Source organism: Salmo salar, chromosome ssa16, assembly GCF_905237065.1.
Source record: "Salmo salar chromosome ssa16, Ssal_v3.1, whole genome shotgun sequence".
Classification (NCBI taxonomy): Eukaryota; Metazoa; Chordata; class Actinopteri; order Salmoniformes; family Salmonidae; genus Salmo; species Salmo salar.
The window spans coordinates 42,834,479-42,859,227 of record NC_059457.1 but is presented as its reverse complement, the minus strand read 5'-3'; the positions used below and the strand labels follow the sequence as shown (position 1 = coordinate 42,859,227).

Genomic DNA, 24,749 nt, shown 5'->3' with positions numbered 1-24,749 from the left:
TATAACAACTGACTACTTTTCCACCACTGGTGAACAAGCTAAAGTTGTCCATCAAAGGAAGTTAGGCTAGCGAGCAAGCATTTTAGCCAGGTAGCCTAGGACAACAAAAAATAAAAGCCTGTACTGTATGACAGTCATAGACCGTTTTGTCAACATGAAAGAGAGGAGGATGGCATTGGTGTTTCTCTACAAGTAGGGTGAGTATATGTGGGAACTCCTTCAAGACTGTTGGAAAAGCATTCCTCATGAAGCTGGTTGAGAGAATGCCAAGAGTGTGCAAAGCTGTCATCAAGGGAAAGGATGGCTACATTGAAGAATCTAAGATATATTTTGATTTGTTTAACAATTTTTTGGTTACTACATGATTCCATGTGTTAGGTCATAGTTTCGATGTCTTCACTATTATTCTACAATGTAGAAAATAGTAAAAATAAAGAAAAACCCTTGAATGAGTAGGTGTGTCCAAACTTTTGACTGGTACTGTATCTTGTAATATGGCTTTTTTTTCCTGGATTGGCTTCCCCAGTGATTTTACCCACACACCGCTACTGCACACAGCTACATCAACGTGTACTACTCTATGGACCCACACTGGACCGGAAAGCCTCTTGCTGTGAGGTTAGCAGATTGGTTGAAAACAGTTAAAACGCTACTATCCAGAGTGACTTACAGTATAGTTAGTGCATTCATCTTAAGGTTGCTAGGAGGAAAAAAACATATCACAATCATTGTAAGTAAAAGTTTCCTCAATAAAGCATCTATCAACAAAGTTAGTGCTAGAAAGAAAAGACAAGCGTGAGTGTTAGTGTTGTACAGTATACTTCCCTAACGTTAGGGGGAAGCTTGTTCCACCATTTGGGTGCCAGGACAGAGAAGAGCATCGAGTGTGACATCATTGCATTGAGTGTGACATCATTGCTAAACCCACATTAAAATGGCAAGAGGGATGCGAGCAAGCAAACGCTGAAGGGGAGGAATTAGAGGAGCTGACTGTTTCTCGACCTCTCGTGCGTGCAACGACACTGGTCGCTCCATCAATAACAAAACACTGTTCTGTGTTTGATTAACAGAAATGGTTTTCAAGGAATGAGGACCAGGTGCAAGAGTGGAGAAAGACTGGGCTACTACTCTAGAGTAAGTATGATCTGAAGGTAGAGGAAAATGGCCCTTAGAATTCATACAAACCCACACAAATAAACATCCAGAGCTTAAGTGTAGCAGGGTCCCAAAATACCTGCGAGCGAATGCGAAGTTGAGGGAGGCACAGGTGGATACATTCCGAGGGCTGTCTAGGGGACTGCTGGCAGCTGAAAACAAACCAGGGATGATTACCATCATTACATTAAACTAAGCTTGGATAACAAGAATAAGTCATTCAAGCTTTGTAGAAAACCCCTTTTTTCTAATATTTTGAATAACGATGAAGCAACCTATATGGAGGGAAGCACGTCTCAGCTACTGCAAGTAGCTAGACTGAATAATATCTCAAATAGGTCTGGTGTAGGGTGCCAAACAAAGCAGCAGTGACCATCAAAGGGCATTAATCGAGAGGAGTCTATGCGCCGTTGTCAAGTAGAATTTAGTTTGTCTTTGACGGTGACTGGATTGTTTTGTACTCAAGACACAAAAGTTCATTAACATGAGAGCGGTTTGATACCAATTAAGCAACTGTAAACCAAATTAATGTTTAATTGTGCCACCTAATAAGATAAGCCTCAACATAATTGAACTTGAAAGAGAGTGTCTGCACATGTCTGGCATGTAGGCCCTAGTACAGAAATCTATTCATAGGGTGCACCTGCTTGACAACTACGAGTGATATACACTCCCATTGATTCAAATGCTGAGGGGAACACAAAAACCAACCACTTTACTGAAGAGACAACTTTAGAATTTTCTCCTGCCCAATAAGATTTATTTCTCTTCCTTCCTTTCTACAATCAGTACAGCATAAATCTACAAAAACTTTTAAGTCCCAAACAGGTAGTGTGACAAATCCAAAATATTTATATTTGCAGTAAAGGGGTTGGTTTTTCTGCTATGTCGTAGTAGTACAGCCAACTCTGAAACATTCAAATGTGTCAATGGGAGGTCATAGGTCTACCTGGTGTAGTGCAGGCCACAAAAATAATACGTTGGAGACAAACTTCTGTTCCTGTGATGGTTTATATGGTTCTTACCGGTGTGGACGGAGAGTGGGGAGAGAGGGCGTGACAGAGTGGGAGACGGTGTCCCCACGCCAAGACTCTTCCTGTTGCTGCTCCGGCAACTGTGAAACACAAACAGGAACAGAGATGTCAGTCACCAACTACAACAAAACACTTAAGTCAACCATCTTGCAGTACTTAAAAAACACAAGTTAGTTCCGCTTTGTAAATAACAATGGGAATAGTTCAAGACACTTTGAGAAAATAAACTTTGGCATATGATTAGATGCCCTCTGTTATACAACCTTCAGGCTAACACTGCCAAACCAGGCTGCAACAACTGAGGATTTATAGCCCAAATCCAGACGTCATGAACTACTAGCAGGCTAGACAACCTACACAGAAGGGAAGAGCAGCACTGAGAGAAAAATATTTTATGGAAAAAAGGAGGACAGTAGCGTCCACGAACATTCTGTCCAGTCTTCAGTACCTGCAGAGAGCCTTACAGACTACTATTACAGATTGCAATAGGACTAGAGCCACACACCCATTCCTTCGACTGAAACAAACCAGAGGCCAAAGAGCATTTACCCTCAACCAATATCACAACACCTAAATAATTGATGTGACCTACTCAAGGCCTTCATCCATCCATCTACTGTAGTCAGTCTACCATTCTCACAGTCACTGCCATGCTACACCCTGCCATTAAGAAGTATACCAAAGCAGCTCTGCTATGCCCCGTCAAAAAGTATTGGCATCGTGTTGTTGTTGACCTGCTGTTCCCGGAAACCTATGATGACTAGAGACTGACACTTGTGGGAATTAATTACAGGGCTGGAACACAAAAGGACAGATTAATAACACGTTTGTCAAACATGACAAACAAGTGACACCATAAAAAGGTATTTAAGCACTACAAATATACCAGTCTATGAATAGAGTGGAAAAAAAGAGAATCAAAAACTGGTTTGTTTCTATTGTGAAAGTGCACTGCTTTTAAAGCATGTTACTGGCTATGAAAGGCAGCAACAATACTTGCCATAAGTAACAGGACAGGCCTTTGTAAAAAACAAAAGGGTGCTTGAGTATTTAATAGGGACTGTCGCCTGGGTCCTATGATGATCTTCAAAACTTCAATATAACCAAAACCAACACAATTGCAAATGGCTTTTGTGAACTGTGAAGCAACAAAATATGAGGGGGGAAACATGCATTTCACTTTGAGTATTGGCCTTGTCTATCAACAGGAGAGGCAGACAGACAGTTTATTATAAAGACTAGGAGGAGGAGTCAAGTGAATCATCTCCTCGATTTGAGCAGAAGGGGCCCAATAAGGGTCAATATAAAGGACATAATATGGTGACATAATGACCAATAAGGAGTAGATACTAGATCTAGGATGGTTTGCACAGCATTGAACACAAAATGCCACGTGAAACAAGAATATGCTTATTCTGCATAGTATCATTGTTTTGAATCTCACAGACTGTAGGCGTAGTTAGATTATTATTTAAAAAAATTAAATACCAATTTTGTTCCCTTCTCGTTATAACAAACAGTATTACAGACTTAAACACCTTTCCATAACTGTACTGTAGAAAACGATAAATATTCACCATGCACTGACCACGTTTACCTAGCTGCACCCTCTGAAACAAAAACAATTGGGTTAAGACAGTGTATGACAACAATACCGAAAGCAAATTAATGAGCCAATGACGCGTAAACATCAGCTATTTTATCAGTTACAATGTAACGAGAAAAGTTGTACTACATTGTTTCTGAACGTGTGCAATGGACACAATGCAACAAAGTTGCGGTCAATGTGTCCATCTGCACCATAGACGTGTTCTTACAGAGACTTGTCTGAGAACGCCAGGTCAATACAAGAAAAAAGCAACAACAAAAAATAACAATACAAACACATTAAAAATGTCAATAATTTGTTTCCGTTGAGTTTGGCTAAATAGCTAATATCACCCTACCTTTTTGATCGTTTTAGCATCGATCCTAATACAAAATGCAACTTGTTTTGGATTGGCACTGCGGTCCAGCAACTTGGATCCGACATAGTGGATGTTGTTTAGAACGAAAATAACGCTAATTCCGATCCAAAAGAACAGAGAATTCTAAACGGTAGATACAGGACCCGAGAATGGAAGCAACAAAACCCCGGGTAGACCCTCCATTGCTGTGGAAGTCTTTTGTGTTGGAATAGTTAGCCAGTTAGATAGTTGAATGAGGTTGTAAGTCTAACTGCTTCATGATTAATGAAGCCAGCTTTTGGTTCCACCGTCGCTTTATTATGTCTCATATCCAAGCACCTACATCTGCTACTAACTCTCTCTTCTGCCAGTACTACATCGTTGACTGATGGGGCCTACCATTCACACACAGTAGACTTTACGACGCTGAAAACGAATTGTTGCGACGACGAGGTAGGTAATCGATGAAGTTGGGATATACCATAGTCGTTCATGCGAAGGGGGGGAAGGGGATAACCTCTTGAAAAAACCCATTGGCCCTTATGCTACCAAAAGTGGTTCATGCCAATTTCTTCTTCTCTGGTATATTGGCAATCGCACAATGTAATGTGCATCCCGCCACCTTTATTTTATTTCACCTTTATTTAAACAGGTAGTCTAGTTGAGAACAAGTTCTCATTTACAACTGCGACCTGGCCAAGATAAAGCAAAGCAGTGCGACAGAAACAACAACACAGAGTTACACATGGAATAAACAAGTGTACAGTCAATAACACGATAGAAAAAAAGAAAGTCTATATACAGTGTATGCAAATGGAATGAGGAGGTTAGGCCATAGTAGCAAAGTAATTACAATTTAGCAGATTTACACTGGAGTGATAGATGAGCAGATGATGGTGTGTAAGTAGTGATACTGGTGTGCAAAAGAGCAGCAAAGTAAATAAAAACAATATGGGAATGAGGTAGGTAGATTGGGTGGGCCATTTACAGGTGGACTATGTACAGCTACAGCGATCGGTTAGCTGCTCAGATTTTTGCAATTCGTTCCAGTCACTGGCAGCAGAGAACTGGAAGGAAAGGCAGCCAAAGGAGGTGTTGGCTTTGGGGATGACCAGTGAAATATACCTGCTGGAGTGCGTGCTACGGGTGGGTGTTGTTATCGTGACCAGTGAGCTGAGATAAGGCGGAGCTTTACCTAGCATAGACTTATAGATGACCTGGAGCCAGTGGGTCTGGCAACAAATATGTAGCGAGGGCCAGCCGACTAGAGCATACAGGTCTCAGTGGTGGGTGGTATAAGGCGCTTTGGTAACAAAACGGATGGCACTGTGATAGACTACAACATACTATGCGGGATGTAAACAGCATTCCCCAAAAAACTAAACAAAATAACAAAACAATTATTCAATAAACTATATCAAACAACTTTTCTGTAAAAAAAAAAAAACATATCTGATTCCTACACAGGCTCAAGGGGAACCTGGGAGGGTGGATCTTCCGACGCCAGTACCGTTTGCAAGTCTTCAGACGTGAAATCCTTAAGTCCCAAAAATGTTCTGCCGCAGCCACAATATTGTCCGGTTCCTTAGACTTCTTTGAGACTGCTGCTGTACAGTTTATAACTATGGCAATGAACGCAAAAAAAATCCACCTTTTTAAGACACATTTACTACAAGCTGTGGTGTATCCACTACCATATCTTCACTAACATCACTTGTTTTCTCAATTATTTTAAATCGCCTCTGCATAGGAGATTCGATTGACCACTCAAACTTTTGCCACCTCAATCTCCTTCACCCTTATAGGGCACTCAGGGAACTCAGGATCATGATCCCATCACAATTGCAACACCGTCATCCTTCTGCACACTGTTCTTTAGTATACTCTGTCTGCACACACTTGAAACATGGCCAAATCCTTTACAATTCTTACACTGCAGTGGTTTGGGGACGAAAGCCCTTAAGGCATATATTACATAACCAAGCTTCACATGCATAGGTATTTGCTCTTCATCAAATAACAACAGGACCGACAGGCTTTCTTATTTTTCTCCATTCAGCCAGTGGGTCAGACATCGGGCACCACCCACTCCAGGAATTCTCCTTAGGTATTCAACCTGAACATCCATCATCACCCCTGAGATGACTCCTTTAACGGGTGCTCTACTCCAAAGTTAAAAAAAACATAACTTCTGTTGTCTGGATTCTTTTGAGGCCCACTGCAATCTTCTTCTGCTTTTCAGAAATACAATGAATGAAAATAAAACCCCTGCTGGTCACTCTGACAGACTCCACATTTCCAAGCGCAAACGTCACCATTTGACACCTCAAACAGGCTTCCCACATATGCATCCTTACTCAACAAATACATCCCAACAAGAAGCAATTCATTATCATTCACACACGTATCCTCCACTCCAATTTTACACAATTTCCTTTTTGTTCCAGTTTTCGATACTACAAATTTGCTCAACACACTGCTTGATTCGAACTCACCATCCACTTCCACCATCTTCCTGGTCCCCTCTTCATGCCCATTTTCTCATGACCTCCTTATAAATAAAGTAAAGGCCCCTTACAATGTGGAGGACCAAAGTAATCAAAATTAAATATACTGCTAAAAAAATAAAGGGAACACTAAAATAACACATCCTAGATCTGAATGAATGAAATAATCTTATTAAATACTTTTTTCTTTACATAGTTGAATGTGCTGACAACAAAATCACACAAAAATAAATCTATGGAAATCCAATTTATCAACCCATGGAGGTCTGGATTTGGAGTCACACTCAAAATTAAAAGTGGAAAACCACACTACAGGCTGATCCAACTTTGATGTAATGTCCTTAAAACAAGTCAAAATGAGGCTCCATAGTGTGTGTGGCCTCCACGTGCCTGTATGACCTCCCTACAACGGCTGGGCATGCTCCTGATGAGGTGGCGGATGGTCTCCTGAGGGATCTCCTCCCAGACCTGGACTAAAGCATCCGCCAAATCCTGGACAGTCTGTGGTGCAACATGGCGTTGGTGGATGGAGCGAGACATGATGTCCCAGATGTGCTCAATTGGATTCAGGTCTGGGGAACGGGCAGGCCAGTCCATAGCATCAATGCCTTCCTCTTGCAGGAACTGCTGACACACTCCAGCCACATGAGGTCTAGCATTGTCTTGCATTAGGAGGAACCCAGGGCCAACCGCACCAGCATATGGTCTCACAAGGGGCCTGAGGATCTCATCTCGGTACCTAATGGCAGTCAGGCTACCTCTGGCGAGCACATGGAGGGCTGTGCGGCCCCCTAAAGAAATGCCACCCCACACCATGACTGACCCACCGCCAAACCGGTCATGCTGGAGGATGTTGCAGGCAGCAGAACGTTCTCCACAGCGTCTCCAGACTCTGTCACGTCTGTCACATGCTCAGTGTGAACCTGCTTTCATCTGTGAAGAGCACAGGGCACCAGTGGCGAATTTGCCAATCTTGGTGTTCTCTGGCAAATGCCAAACGCCCTGCACGGTGTTGGGCTGTAAGCACAACCCCCACCTGTGGACATCGGGCCCTCATACCACCCTCATGGAGTCTGTTTCTGACCGTTTGAGCAGACACATGCACATTTGTGGCCTGCTGGATGTCATTTTGTAGGGCTCTGGCAGTGCTCCTCCTGCTCCTCCTTGCACAAAGGCGGAGGTAGCGGTCCTGCTGCTGGGTTGTTGCCCTCCTACGGCCTCCTCCACGTCTCCTGATGTACTGGCCTGTCTCCTGGTAGCGCCTCCATGCTCTGGACACTACGCTGACAGACACAGCAAACCTTCTTGCCACAGCTCGCATTGATGTGCCATCCTGGATGAGCTGCACTACCTGAGCCACTTGTGTGGGTTGTAGACTCCGTCTCATGCTACCACTAGAGTGAAAGCACCGCCAGCATTCAAAAGTGACCAAAACATCAGCCAGGAAGCATAGGAACTGAGAAATGGTCTGTGGTCCCCACCTGCAGAACCACTCCTTTATTGGAGGTGTCCTGCTAATTGCCTATAATTTCCACCTGTTGTCTATTCCATTTGCACAACAGCATGTGGAATTTATTGTCAATCAGTGTTGCTTCCTATGTGGACAGTTTGATTTCACAGAAGTGTGATTGACTTGGAGTTACATTGTGTTGTTTAAGTGTTCCCTTTCTTTTTTTGAGCAGTGTATATAAATAAATGAATATATAAAATTCATAAACAGCCTAATTAAATACCACATACTCAAGATGAAATAAAATAATTAAATAAATAAATGCTAATAAATACAAATGTGTTGCATCAAATGGATGAATAATTCAATAACACCTGAATTAATAACATCTATGAGGTAGGCATAGGCCTATAAGGTTAGGCTAAAACCAATTTGAGACTGTTCCTCTGACATAGGCTTCTTTAATTCATTACATGTAAAACCAATTGCTGCTTCCATTCTTGTGTTGAGCTTTAAAACATAAGGATCTCATATTTAAAAAAATTCAAGACGAATATCCGTTTTGCAAGGAACTGGGAGATCATCAACATAGGATAAGCCTTTTTAGTGTAATGCGTCTTCATTATAAATGTCATGTTAATATAAATTGTCAGTACTTTTTACATTACATTTCAGTCATTTAGCAGTTGCTCAAATCCAGAGCGAATTACAGTTAGTGCATTCATCTTAAACTAGGTGGGACAAACACATCTGTCCTCAATAAAGTATCTATGAGCAAAGGCAGTGCAAGTAGGGGGGAGAGTGGGAGTAAAGAGTGACTGTTAGTTTACAAAACAAAACTATCAGAGTGCTATTGACTGACACAACTAACATCTGGGTGTGGCTCTGGTGTCAAGTGTTTTACATCATTAGGATTTGTTTCACACGCCTCCTAGAGATCAGACTCTTTTAAAACAATGCCATGTGTTTTGAGGTAAGCCTAATGCCCTATATGTCGACCATGTGTATTACATTGTGACTAAGTTCTATGAGAGTTTTTGTTGTTCTGCAGATTTGTGTCTTTGTGAATTCTTATTATAAAAAGAAATGCCTGAGCCACATCTCTTTGTAAGTTCCCAATCATACAAATCATGCCATCATTGTATTTTATGTACCCTCACAGTTTGTGTACTGTAAGAGATACAATGAAAAAACTGAAATATTCACAAATTAATGATTTAGGTATGATAATACATCTAAGAGGCAGATTAATAAACCATGGGAGATACGTAATTCATTATCTTATTGTTGAAGCCTAGTGAAGTGTATCTTTTGATGAGGTAAGTGCTGAAGTCTCTGTGCTAATACAAAAGGCCAGCCTCTCAAATCAAGTGATAAATGAACACACTTTTACATCTGAGAGGGACTCAACTGTGTGGCATGATACATTCATTTGTTCAACAGACCTTTTAACAAACAGGTAACATTTGCTAAACACTCCAAGGGGCAAATTATCTAAAGTGATGCAGTTAAATTAATAAATGCAGTTAAATTCAGAAGTAGACTGCAAAATAACAAACATACAATATGAACACTTGCTCTACATTATGAACACCTGCTCTTTTCATGACATAGACTGACCTGGTGAATCCATGTGAAAGCTATGATCCTTTATTGATGTCACATGTTAAATCCACTTAAAATCAGTGTAGATGAAGGGGAGAAGACAAGGCTTAACAATCCTTCTTTAACCTGAGACAATTGCAACATGGATTGTGTATGTGTGCCATTCAGAGGGCAAATGGGAAGACAAAAGATTTAAGTGCCTTTGAACGGGGTATGGTAGAAGATACCAGGCACACCAGTTTGTGTCAAGAACTGCAACACTGCTGGGTTATTCACACTCAACAGTTTCCCGTGTGTATCAAGAATGGCCCACCACCCAAAAGACATCCAGCCAACTTGACACAACTGTGGGACGCATTGTAGTCAACATGGGCCAGCATCCCTGTGGAATGCTTTCAACACCTTCTTGAGTCTATACACTGATGAATTGAGGATGTCTTGAGGGCGGGGGGGGTGCAACTCAATATTAGGAAGGTGTTCTTAATGTTTTTTACACTCAGTGTATATTGCATGCAAGTGTAAGAGGATGCTTTTCTCCTTTCTTGACCCTAGCTCTATAGAAGAGCTTCAGGCTACTGTTTAGAGGTTGAAATGTTATCCTTGTTCCGGGTGCCAAGATATTGGTGGACGTCTAGCCGATATGGTTATTTTCCTGAAGATGACAAGCGACTTTATAGTGCTAGGGAGCCTGGGATCTATTCTGCACAGGAGCAACTATGCAATCCGAGATTATGAAGCAGGACCAGAGATTCGATTTTTTAGAAGATTACAGGTAAGGGAGAGTGGTGTATATTGAGCCAAAGAGTTGTGAAATTAATGTGAAATGTTAGAATAATAGTAGAGAGATTGATTAATTTCAGGTTTAATTTCTTTCAACACATTCCCAGTGGGTCAGAAGTTTACATACACTCAGTTAGTATTTGGTAGCATTGACTTTAAATTGTTTAACTTGGGTCAAATGTTTGGAGTAGCCTTCCACAAGCTTCCCACAATAAGTTGGGTGAATTTTTGCCCATTCCTCCTGACAGAGCTGGTGTAACTGAGTCAGGTTTGTAGGCCTCCTTCCTCGCACACGCTTTTTCAGTTCTGCCCACAAACTATCTATAGGATGAGGTCACGTCTTTGTGATAGCCACTCCAATACCTTGACTTGGATGTCCTTAAGCCATTTTCCACAACTTTGGAAGTATGCTTGGGGTCATTGTCCATTTGGAAGACCCAGTTGCGACCAAGCTTTAACTTCCTGACTGATGTCTTGAGATGTTGCTTCAATATATCCACATCATTTTCCTTTCTCAAGATGCCATCTATTTTGTGAAGTGCACCAGTCCCTCCTGCAGCAAAGCACCACCACAACATGATGCTGCCACCCCCGTACTTCACGGTTGGGATGGTGTTCTTCGGCTTGCAAGCCTCCCCCTTTTCCTCCAAACATAACGATGGTCATTATGGCCAAACAGTTTGATTTTTGTTTCATCAGACCAGAGGACATTTCTCCAAAAAGTACGATCTTTGTCCCCATGTGCAGTTGCAAATGGTAGTCTGGCTTTTTTAATGGCGGTTTTGGAGCAGTGGCTTCTTCTTGCTGAGTGCCCTTTCAGGTTATGTCGATATAAGACTCATTTTACTGTGGATATAGATAATTTTGTACCCGTTTCCTCCAGCATCTTCACAATGCTGTTGTTCTGGGATTGATTTGCACTTTTCGCCCCAAAGTACGTTCATCTCTAGGAGACAAAACGCGTCTCCTTTCTGAGCGGTATGACGGCTGCGTGGTCCCATGGTGTTTATACTTGCGTACTATTGTTTGTACAGATGAACGTGGTACCTTCAGGCGTTTGGAAATTGCTCCCAAGGATGAACCAGACTTGTGGAGGTCTACAATTCTTTTTCTGAGGCCTTGGCTGATTTATTTTGATTTTCCCATCATGTCAAGCAAAGAGGCACTGAGTTTGAAGGTAGGCCTTGAAATACATCCACAGGTACACCTCCAATTGACTCAAATGATGTCAATTAGCCTATCAGAAGCTTCTAAAGCCATGACATCATTTTCTGGAATTTTCCAAGCTGTTTTAAAGGCACAGTCAACTCAGTGTATGTAAACTTCTGACCCACTGGAATTGTGATACAGTGAATTAATCTGTCTGTAAACAATTGTTGGAAAAATTACTTGTGTCATGCACAAAGTAGATGTTCTAACCGCCTTGCCAGAACTATAGTTTGTTAACAAGAAATTTGTGGAGTGGTTGAAAAAAAGAGTTTTAATGACTCCAACCTAAGTGTATGTAAACTTACGACTGGAGCATCAGCATTTGTGGGTTCGATTACAGGCTCAAAATGTCAAAGAATCCGGCGTCGGTCTAGCAATGGAGTCTTAAACCGCATGGGGGCGTTGCGATTCCCCTGTGTTGTGGACATCGCCATTGAAATGCATGACATCTGGCTAATGGATATTGTGAACGAGGCTTTAGGAGGTAAATTAATTGTACACTCAACATACAAATGATTACATTGTCAGTTTTATGCATAATGAATTTCAAATAATTTAACCAAAGTTGGTCAATTAGTAGTTTAAAAAACAAAAAATAACCAAAATGTTGGTTAAACGCTCAGCACTACAAAAAAATTGAAAGTAAGTGATATTGAACAGAGAGATCTAGATCTGAATGTAGGCATACATTTAAGTTATACAATATACCACACCCCCAATCCATGAATTAAACTTTGACCTAATGTACAAGCACCATCAACCACTTAAACCAAGGTGGCTCAACTTACCCTGTCCCTATGCTCAACTTAGCCCATACTTGGGGTAACTTGTGCCAAGAGACCACTTTTTTTAGACAAGCTATGGTTTTCAAAACTGTTATGTTTACATTAATTCTGATAATTTCCAGGGATACACAACATCCTGAAATATATGTAGATCTCTTTGTTAGAATGAATACTATATTTCCCTTGATGTAGTGATGCTGAATGTAAAATTGGCACAACATAACCCACTCTCCTCTACATTAAGTGTCAATCATATTAACTAAAAGTAGAGTTTGGAATTCCTAACTTGAGGCCAGTAGGGAGGGATGATAAGAGATGTCATGTGATATTTTGGCTGCCTTTATGATATGGTGCATGGTGGGAGGTCAAAATACTTTTAAAGTTGGATCAAGGCCTTGATAAAACTTTAATTGAGTTAACCTAGCCTTAAGAATTAAGGGAAGGAATGGGTGGTGTAGAGATTTCAGGATAGTATAGAGAAACAAATTGATGTACAACACTGTAAAATAGAAGAATTTTAGATGGTGATCAAATAAATAATGTAATTTAAACAAAAATTAAGTTAATCTGTAATCTTAAAATATCAACAGTTCCTCTGTTAAAACAGAACTGAACAACATTCTTGGTAGTTTTGCCAAATTAACAAGATACAGATATGATTTATGCTGGTGGTGCTCGCTACATAGCATGCTGGTGTAACAGTGTAGGTTCCGTCCCTCTCTTCGCCCCAACCCGGGCTCGAACCAGGGACCCTTGCACACATCAACAACTGACACCCCACGAAGCACCGTTACCCATCGCGCCACAAAAGCCGCGGCCCTTGCAACGCAAGGGGCAACCCTACTTCAAGTCTCAGAGCGAGTGACGTCACTGATTGAAATGCTATTAGCGCGCACCACCACTAACTAACTAGCCATTTCACATCGGTTACACTGGATGCTGATTCTGTTTGTCAAATCAGTTTTATTTCCTCTGCAGCTCACCATTGGGGGTTGCCAGGCAACCCACATAAGCTGGAAAGACAACAAATAGATGTTTTGTTTTTTTCCACCATAAACACAGAGAACATTTAATTGCAGCTGCATTTTGAATGTTGCAACATTTTATCCAAACAATTTGGATAAAATGAGTTTGAAACATTTTGTGCTTTTATCAGTCAAATGAAATAAGGAAAAATACTTTCTGTAAAGGTACGTCTGCTTTAAAGCACTATCTTCATAATTACATTTTAGCTAGTCATTTAGCAGACACTCTTACCCAGAGCGACTTACATCAGAAATTAGGGTTAAGTGCCTTGCTCAAGTGCACATCAACATATTTTTCACCTATTTGGCTCAGGATTCGAACCAGCAAACTTTCAGTTACTAGCCGAACACTCTTCTTAACTGCTAGGCTACCTGCCGCCCATGTTCTTCACAGGAGCTGTTCTCAAGCCACTTGTGTGGCTGTGTGCTGTATGTGGGCTGTCTTTCTTACCTCCAGGGATGTAGGGTTTGTAAGGGGCTGCAGGGGCTGCATGGGCTCAGTAGAGTTGGGCTTTGGCAAGTGGGTGACAAACTGTAAGACAAGACACGGTCACATGGATCAGTGTGTTGACTCAGCATGGTCGCTGTTGCCAACCAGTGTCTGGGTATCAGCTGACTACACCCCAACGTCTAACTTTCATTGGCTGACACTAATAGTTCCGTGATAGACACTCAACAACTGTTTGCAAATGGTGGGGCATGACCCAACTCCGCAGCCGCTGTTTTGGAATACTTTTTCCAGACAGTACTTGATTGTACAGTATATATGATAGTCTGTCATCGGATAGATACTTAAATGTTTACATTTTAGTCATTACAGTAGTGAGTGCGTACATTGTTGTACTGGTCCCCCATGGGAATCGAACCCACAACCCAGGTGCCATGCTCCACCAACTGAGCCACACAGGACACCAGATCAATGTCCAGGGCATGTCACAGCATGATATTTGTCACATGGTGTTTTCAGTCAAAGCAGAAGTTAAATGAAAAGAACTCTCAGACCACTTATTGATTACTTTGGTCTGGTTTCCACATTGATAAGGTTCTTGTCCAAGTCTACCGCTGTAACACTGGTGGTCTGATAGGTCTTGCCTCTAATGTCCCAATGGAGACGCCATTGAGAATCAGAGATTTACACATACCAGTACACCAGAGGCGGCGCTATAGGAGGATGGGCTCATTGTAATGACTTGAATGCAATTGTTTGATACCATTCCATTCTTCCATTACAGACATTACAATGAGCCCATCCTCATATAGCTCCTCCCACCAAACTCCACTGCAGTATACAGTCTTATGTTTTGAACATACTATTAGCTCATGCTGTCTGTCCTCTGTATTCTATAGGAAGACTCATACAGTCAGGTCCATAATAATAAGTAAGATTAGCAAAAAAGACTGTATAAAATAAATAATACAAATACTGAGCTATATTGCATGCCAACATTACTTATGCTAATACAATTGCTCAGAGAAAGAGATTTTGTAATAAAATAACTCCAAAAGATGGGGGTCAATTATTGTCACCCCAGTTTTCAGTACTCCAGCACCCTATCCTTGTGAGGATTACGACACTGAGCCTTTTTCTAAAGTGTTTTATGAGATTGGAGACCACATTGGGAGGCATCTTAGACCATTCCTCCATACATAACCTTTTCAGATCCGTAATATCCTTTGTCTGCTCTTATGGACTGCCCTCTTCAATTCAAACCACAGGTTTTCATTGGGGTTCAAGTCCGGAGTCTTCGATGGCCATTGGAGGAATGGTCTAAGATCCCTCCCAAAATGTTCTCCAATCTCATAAAACATTTTAGAAAAAAGGCTCAGTGTCGTTATCCTCGCAAGGGTAGGGTGTTAAAAGTATCGAAAACAGCAACAGGGCCAACAGCGACAGGGCCAACAGCAACAGGGCCAACAGCAACAATCAGCTTGACCCCAATCTTTTTAATATATTTTTTTATTACTTGTTAAACAAAATATATTTCTCTGAGCAAATCTATTGGTATGAAATAATATAATTTCACATTTCTTGGAGCATACAATATAGTATTGTTTGCTACTCTTTTTATGGGTGCCAATAATAATGGACCTGACTGTATACTACCCAACACATCCGCCATCATCAAAATATGCCTGTTCAGCTATAATGCTGTAGAAGGCCGGCTTTCAGAAGTTGCTGACCCAGCTAGAAGGCTGGCTACTGTATATTGATTTTCATGTACAGATCTCTGCTTTGCTATCACGACTGCACACTGTTGATATGGTTTCAGTGCTGTTGCAGCAGAGGGCTCTTCAGAAACCAGTGCAGAACATACCACTGGATACTGCAGCAGCGAGATGAGCCTGTTGTCATAGTAATAAAGAGAGATGGTTGGAAAACAAGCCTCTGCACAAAGACACTGTGCTAGGTCATAATTACCTATCACTCACACCTCCTTATATCCTCAACAATTCAGTTGATTTTCTTCTCACCCCTCCAACCCATCTACAATGCTCTGAATCACGACAGTCCCACATTGGATTGCAGCTCTTCACCCACTTCATTAGAGTGTGAGGTGTTATGTTTACATCTGGTAGAGGTACAGTTGAAGTCGGAAGTTTACATACACTTAGGTTGGAGTCATTAAAACTCTTTTTTCAACCACTCCACAAATGTCTTGTTAACAAACTATAGTTTTGGCAAGTCGGTTAGGACATCTACTTTGTGCATGACACAAGTAATTTTTCCAACAATTGTTTACAGACAGATTATTTCACTTATAATTCACTGTATCACAATTCCAGTGGGTCAGAAGTTTACATATACTGAGTTGACTGTGCCTTTAAACAGCTTGGAAAATTCCAGAAAATGATGTCGTGGCTATAGAAGCTTCTGATTGACATCATTTGAGTCAACGGGAGGTGTACCTGTGGATGTATTTCAAGGCCTACCATCAAACTCAGTGCCTCTTTGCTTGACATGATGGGAAAATCAAAATAAAATCAGCCAAGACCTCAGAAAGAGAATTGTAGACCTCCACAAGTCTGGTTCATCCTTGGGAGCAATTTCCAAACGCCTGAAGGTACCACATTCATCTGTACAGACAATAGTACGCAAGTATAAACACCATGGGACCACGCAGCCGTCATACCGCTCAGAAAGGAGACGCGTTTTGTCTCCTAGAGATGAATGCACTTTGGTGCGAAAAGTGAAAATCAATCCCAGAACAACAGCAAAGGACCTTGTGAAGATGCTGGAGGAAACAAATACAAAAGTATCTATATCCGCAGTGAAATGAGTCCTATATCGACATAACTTGAAAGTCCGCTCAGCAAGGAAGAAGCCACTGCTCCAAAACCTCCATTAAAAAAGCCAGACTACCGTTTGCAACTGCACATGGGGACAAAGATCGTACTTTTTGGAGAAATGTCCTCTGGTCTGATAAAACAAAAATAGATCTGTTTGGCCATAATGACCATCGTTATGTTTGGAGGAAAAGTGGGAGGCTTGCAAGCTGAAGAACACCATCCCAACCGGGAAGCACGGGGGTGGCAGCATCATGTTGTGGGGGTGCTTTGCTGCAGGAGGGACTGGTGCACTTCACAAAATAAATGTCATCATGAGGCAGGAAAATTATGTGGATATATTGAAGCAAAATCTCAAGACATTAGTCAGGAAGTTAAAGCTTGGTCGCAAATGGGTCTTCCAAATGGACAATGACCCCAAGCATACTTCCAAAGTTGTGAAAATGGCTTAAGGACAACAAAGTCAAGGTATTGGAGTGGCCCTCACAAAGCCCTGACCTCAATCCTATAGAATATTAAAGCTTGGTCGCAAATGGGTCTTCCAAATGGACAATGACCCCAAGCATACTTCCAAAGTTGTGAAAATGGCTTAAGGACAACAAAGTCAAGGTATTGGAGTGGCCCTCACAAAGCCCTGACCTCAATCCTATAGAATATTTGTGGGCAGAACTGAAAAAGCGTGTGCGAGCAAGGAGGCCTACAAACCCGACTCAGTTACACCAGCTCTGTCAGGAGGAATGGGCCAAAATTTACCGAACTTATTGTGGGAAGCTTGGGGAAGTAACCAAAACTTTTGACCCAAGTTAAACAATTTAAAAGGCAATGTTACCAAATACTAATTGAGTGTGTGTAAAATTCTGACCCACTGGGAATGTGATGAAAGAAATAAAAGTTGAAATGAATCATTCTCTCTACTATTATTCTGACATTTCACATTCTTAAAATAAAGTGGGGATCCTAACTGACCTAAGACAGGAAATTGTTACTAGGATTAAATGTCAGGAATTGTGAAAAACTGAGTTTAAATGTATTTGGCTAAGGTGTATGTAAACTTCCGACTTCAACTGTAGGTGTTTGGGGGTGCTGAATTTGCTGCATCACACATTCAAACTTGAGAGCTCCCATGTTTTTGTTTAATTTTGTAGAAATAACTTGATGTGTGAAGCGTTCTGTGAACACTGTGCTCGTTTAGAAAAGGGGCTCTGCAGTGCGGCTATAGTGCTCATTGTGCTACACCCACAAAACTGGGGGTCAATACCATGCGCTGAGCTTGTGATCCATGCGAGAGTCATACGTTTTGGAGATGAAGCTCCGAATGTACGCATTATAGATCAACATCTAGTGGGCAGAAAGCAGGCAGCAGCCCCTGGTTACATTGACTCAGGAAGGAGAGTGGGTGGAAAGAAAAGAACTACAGCAATGCTAATGCTTTGAGGGAGGTAGGAATCACAGTAAAGCGGTTGAAAAATTGGTGCATATTTTCAAAATGAGTAGGGAGTGAGCGATGTGAATTGGGATTTTGGTCATAATAAATACCACATCATGTGTTTGACACTGGCCTGAATCAAAGCTATGTGACATCTGAAACCATTTTAACAATAATTCAGAAGAGGGCAAATAATCTGTGTGCTAAGGTATCTTTGAAAAAGATTTGATCTAATGTAGCTTGCCTATTTCTGCATTGAAACAAACAACAGTGAGAAGTATCCCTCAATCTAACCTATGCTCATCCCCCCAACAAAGTGACAAGTATCACTTAAATTCTCAGTTTATGATCTGATAATTGGTTCCATTTCGGTAACACTTTATTGACACCTAGCATCATAACATGTTATGACACGGTCATAACCATGTCATAATATGTCATTAGTTGACAACTTGTCTTAACCTGTCATAATATGGTCATAACACTGTCATGACACATATTTAAACCTGTTGTGACATACATTGTGCTATTTTATGGTTGGTTATGACACCTACATAAGAGTGTCAAAAATCACAAAACCTACCACACGAGGCAAAACATTCCATTACACCATAGCCTACAGTCGTGGACAAAAGTTTTGAGAGTGACACAAATACTAATTTCCACAAAGTTTGCTGTTTCAGTGTCGTTAGATATTTCTGTCAGATGTTACTATGGAATACTGAAGTATAATTACAAGCATTTCATACGTGTCAAAGGCTTTTATTGACAGTTACATGAAGTTGATGCAGAGTCAATATTTGCAGTGTTGACCCTTCTTTTTCAAGACCTCTGCAATCCGCACTGGCATGCTGTCAATTAACTTCTGGGCCACATCCTGACTGATGGCAGCCCATTCTTGCATAATCAATGCTTGGAGTTTTATCAGAATTTGTGGGTTTTTGTTTGTCCATCCGCCTCTTGAGGATTGACCACAAGTTCTCAATGGGATTAAGGCCTGGGGAGTTTCCTGGCAATGGACCCAAAATATCGATGTTTTGTTCCCCGAGCCACTTAGTTATCACTTTTGCCTTATGGCAAGGTGCTCCATCATGCTGGAAAGGCATTGCTCGTCACCAAACTGTTCCTGGATGGTTGGTAGAAGTTGCTCTCGGAGGATGTGTTGGTACCTTTCTTTATTCATGGCTGTGTTCTTAGGCAAAATTGTGAGTGAGCCCACTCCCTTAGCTGAGAAGCAACCCCACACATGAATGGTCTCAGGATGCTTTACTGTTGGCATGACACAGGACTGATGCTAGCGCTCCCCTTGTCTTCTCCGGACAAGCTTTTTTCCGGACGACCCAAACAATCGGAAAGGGTATTCATCAGAGAAAATGACTTTACCCCAGTCCTCAGCAGTCCAATCCCAGTACCTTTTGCAGAATATCAGTCTGTTCCTGATGTTTTTCCTGGAGAGAAGTGGCTTCTTTGCTCCCCTTCTTGACACCAGGCCATCCTCCAAAAGTATTTGCCTCACTGTGCATGCAGATGCACTCACACCTGCCTGCTGCCATTCCTGAGCAAGCTCTGTACTGGTGGTGCCCCGATCCCGCAGCTGAATCAACTTTAGGAGACGGTCCTGGCGCTTGCTGGACTTTCTTGGGCGACCTGAAGCCTTCTTCACAACAACTGAACCGCTCTCCTTGAAGTTCTTGATGATCTGATAAATGGTTGATTTAGGTGCAATCTTACTGGCAGCAATATCCTTTTTGTGCAAAGCAATGATGACGGCACCTGTTTCCTTGCAGGTAACCATGATTGACAGAGGAAAACATTGATTCCAAGCACCACCCCCCTTTTGAAGCTTCCAGTCTGTTATTCGAACTCAATCAGCATGACAGAGTGATCTCCAGCCTTGTCCTCGTCAACACACACCTGTGTTAACGAGAGAATCACTGACATGATGTCAGCTGGTCCTTTTGTGGCAGGGCTGAAATGCAGTGGAAATGTTTTTGGGGGATTCAGTTCATTTACATGGCAAAGAGGGACTTTGCAATTAATTGCAATTCATCTGATCACTTTTCATAACATTCTGGAGTATATGCAAATTACCATAATACAAACTGAGGCAGCAGACTTTGTGAAAATTAATATTTGTGTCCTTCTCAAAACTTTTGGCCACGACTGTACATGTCAACAGTATGTTTATTTAAAAAATGTTTAATTTATTTAACTAGGCAAGTCAATGAAGAACAAATTCTAATTTACAATGACACTGGCCAAACCCGGATGACGCTGGGCCAATTGTGCGCCACCCAATGGGACTCCCAATCACGGCCGGTTGTGATACAGCCTGGATTAGAACCAGGGTGTCTGTGGTGATGCCTCTAGCACTGAGATGTAGTGCCTTAGACCGCTGCACCACTCGGGAGCCCCTGTACTGTATATATTATCAAACACCTGACTTTACAAGACTTACACTACTCCTTTCCACAACAGCAGCAATTACAAATTCCAACTGTACACCATTTTCTTTACCTTTATTTAACTAGGCAAGTCAGTTATGAACAAATTCTTAATTAAAATGACGGCGGCCTACCCTGTCCAAACTCTAACGACGCTGGGCCAATTGTGCTCCGCCCTATGGGACTCCCAATCACCGCCGGTTGTGATACAGCCTGGAATCTAACCAGGGTCTGTAGTGACACCTCTAGCACTGAGATGCTTTGCCTTAGACTCCTGGGCCACTCGGGAGCTCAACATCATAAGGTTGGAGCAAGATCTTTTGGATACAAAGGCCCAATAATTGACCTATAGAAATCAGGGCATTAAAATCACACAGTGAATTTAAGAAAGCCCTTTTTCAAATCTTAAGATCAAACTGTTTGTTTTTAACCAATAGAAACATCACCAAGTACCGATATTTGTAAATATGTATGTATATATTATAGGTACTTAGTTTTGTTAGTTGTATTAGCAGTTATAGCAGCAGTTTTTATTAGTTGTATTAGCAGTTATAGCAGACATTTTTATTAGTTGTAGGCCTATTAGATGTTGTATAAAAGTTTTTTAAGCTGTTTATGTACTTAAAAATGTGTATTATTATTATTTAATTGTTATTAAGATAGTAGTTGCCATATTATTGTTAATAAGTATTGTTCATTTGGACACACTTGAAAACGAGGTGGTGCATCTCAAGAGATTTCATCCTGCAAGATTCCAATTCAATATTTTCTGAAATTGACCACATTAAATTATAATTGCAATTGCGCACACATTGATATCGGACATGCACCAACCCCAAAGGCTCTGTTGCTGATGACTTGGATAAATGCAGGAGCAGACTTCAAGAGCAGGACAAAATACCCTCTTTTGACTGATAACTGACATATTGTAAGGGCATGTACGTGATAGGCCTATCTGGCTTATATGATTATGATGGTCATAATGCTTCTTGACAGTGTCGTAAAGTGTATTTTCTTAGTCCAAGTAAAGTGACACGGGATGGTCATAATGTTTCATGACAGTGCCATAAAGTGTATTTTCTACAAGTAATTTAAAATATGATGAAAAAACATGACTGTAAAGAACTCATTATAACAACAACAACAAAGGGTTTAACAGTTTCAAATGAAAGGAAACTTCTTGGCAAGGAAAAAACACGTGAATAAATATGGATTTTGACACTCTTATGTGGGTGTCATAACCAGCCATAAAATAACGCAACATATGTTATGACAGTGTTATGACCATATTATGACAAGTTTTGTCAGCAGTTACACTGCTCTAATTACGTTGGTAACCAGTTTATATTAGCAATAAGGCTCCTCGGGGGTTTGTGATATATGGCCAATATACCACGGCTAAGGGATGTGTCCAGGCACTCCGTGTTGCATCGTGCGTAAGAACAGCCTTTAGCCGTGGTATATTGGCCATATCCCACACCTCCTCGGGCCTTGTTGCTTATATAGATTACAGACTGAACAATGAATTAATGTTGCGAGTTCTAGACCACAATAATCACACAATCAAGTGCAAGTTCAAAACTCCTGTAGTCTACAAGCTGCAGTGGGTTTCGATAAACACTATTGGGTCTGTAGGTTCCATACTGCGTGTACCACACCATACTGCGTGTACCACATCATACTGGTTGCAACTGGTAGAGTTGAGAAATACATTGGCACACAACTGTAGCCTGTTGTCTTTTCGTATAAAGCACATAAGACGTCTTTCTAATGTAACTATTCAAGTGATTTCCCCTGGTTCCCAGACAACATTTAATTATTCAGTTATGTAGATCATTTATGCATAAATTATACACTATATAAAAACATACAACTTACTCTAAAGTAAGGGAGGGGATTTTCAGTTTGTCTCTCCTCGACTTCATCGTTCTACAATTCCTTCCAAAATGGACCTCTGTTGACTGCTGCTTGCACTTCACTTGTCACAGTGCACCACTGGTGATTTCGCGGTCCGTTTCTCTTTCATCGTGCGGCGGGCGGGAACTAAAAATAACTGTCAACAAGCTATCGTTTACCGGTGGCTTCAGCACATCTTCGCTAACTAGTCCCAACACTGTCAACACAACATGTCAAGGAAAGCAAACTCAGCACAGACAATCCGTTACTGAAAAGGCGCGCGTCAAGTGGGTAGTCCAAAGCGCACCAGTGAAGAACTGAGAAGCGACAGCGCTTTTGGAACAGTGGTCACTCCCATTACTTGGGGGGACGAGGGCAATGGTGAGAGTGTTGATCAAGGTAATCAATCGGCCCTGGAGAAAGTGTTGGGAGAGAAAAGTAAAATCAAATATGTATAAATGTTGAGTGTACGATTAATTTACCTCCTAAAGCCTCGTTCACAATATCCATTAGCCGGATGTCATGCATTTCAATGGCGATGTCCACAACACAGGGGAATCGCAACGCCCCCATGCGGTTTAAGACTCCATTGCTAGACCGACGCCGGATTCTTTGACATTTTGAGCCTGTAATCAAACCCACAAATGCTGATGCTCCAGATACTCAACTAGTCTAAAGGCCAGTTTTATTGCTTCTTTAAATCAGCACAACCGTTTTCAGCTGTGCTTACATAATTGCAAAAGGGTTTTCTAATGATCAATTAGCCTTTTAAAATGATAAAGTTGGATTAGCTAACACAAGTGCCATTGGAACACAGGAGCAATGGTTGCTGATAATGGGCCTCTGTAAGCCTATGTAGATATTACATAAAAAAATCTGCCGTTTCCAGCTACAATAGGCATTTACTACATTAACAATGTCTACACTGTATTTCTGATCAATTTGATGTTATTTTCATGGACATTTTTTGTTGTTGCTTTTCTTTCAAAACAAGGAAATTTGTTAGTGACCCCAAACTTTTGAACGGTAGTGTATCTACCTTAAATACCTCGTACCTCTGCACATCAATGGAAACTGCTCAGCGGAGGACGGCTCATAATAATGGCTGGAATGAAGCTCCTGGAATGGCATCAAACACATGGAAACCATTAGTTTTAAGTATTTGCTACCATTCCATAAATTCCGCTCCAGCCACTACCACGAGCCCGCCCTCCCCAATTAAGGTGCCACCAACGTCCTGTGCTGCACATTGATCTGGTACTGGTACTCCCTGTGTGTATGTGTGTGTACCAGGCAAAAGTTTGGACACACCTACTAATTCTAGGGTTTTTCTTTATTTTTTTACTATGTTCTACAATGTAGAAGAATAGTGAAACATCAACTATGAAATAACACATATGGAATCATGTAGTAAGCAAAAAAGTGTTAAACAAATCAAAATATATTCTATATTTGAGATTCTTCAAAGTAGCCACCATTTGCCTTAACAGCTTTGCACACTCTTGGAATTCTCTCAACCAGCTTCATGAGGTAGTCACCTGGAATGCATTTCAATTAAAAGGTGTGCCTTGTTAAAAGTTAAATAGTGGAATTTCTTTCCTTCTGAATGCGTTTTGAGCCAATCAGTTGTGTTGTGACAATGTAGAGGTGGTATACAGAAGATAGCCCTATTTGGTAAAAGACCAAGTCCATATTATGGCAAGAACAGGTCAAATAAGCAAAGACAAACGACGATCTATCATAACTTTAAGACATGAAGGTCAGTCAATGCGGAAAATGTCAAGAACTTTTCAAGTTTCTTCCAGTGCCATCGCAAAAACCATCAAGCGCTATGATGAAACTGGCTCTCATGAGGACCGCCATAGGAAAGGAAGTCCCAGAGTTACCTCTGCTGCAGAGGATAAGTTCATTGGAGTTAACTGCAACTCAGATTGCAGCCCAAATAAATGCTTCACAGAGTTCAAGTAACAGACGCATCTCAACATCAACTGTTCAGTGGAGACTGAGTGAATTAGGCTTTCATGGTTGAATTGCTGCAAAGAAACCACTACTAAAGGACACCAATAACAAGAGGAGACTTGCTTTGGCCAAGAAACACGAGCAATGGACATTAGACTGGTGAAAATCTGTCCTTTAGTCTGATGAGTCCAAATTTGCGATTTTTGGTTCCAACCGCCATGTCTTTGTAAGATGCAGAGTAGG

At 41.3% G+C, this 24,749-nt stretch overlaps 1 protein-coding gene across 2 annotated transcripts in view; it reads right to left on the bottom strand.

The window, feature by feature from the left end:
- The window catches only part of LOC106573896 (microtubule-associated serine/threonine-protein kinase 3), a 54,171-nt gene extending 31,286 nt beyond the window's left edge, over window positions 1-22,885 (bottom strand). For both annotated transcript variants that reach the window (XM_014149330.2, XM_014149331.2), the window contains exons 1-4: window positions 22,530-22,885; window positions 13,948-14,028; window positions 2,181-2,269; window positions 1,235-1,307 (exon numbers count right to left, since the gene is read on the bottom strand). In XM_014149330.2, the coding sequence (XP_014004805.1) occupies window positions 1,235-1,307; window positions 2,181-2,269; window positions 13,948-14,028; window positions 22,530-22,576 (290 nt within the window). In that variant the 5' untranslated portion in view covers window positions 22,577-22,885. The remainder of the gene's footprint in view (window positions 1-1,234; window positions 1,308-2,180; window positions 2,270-13,947; window positions 14,029-22,529) is intronic.
- Between the last annotated feature and the right edge of the window lie 1,864 nt (window positions 22,886-24,749).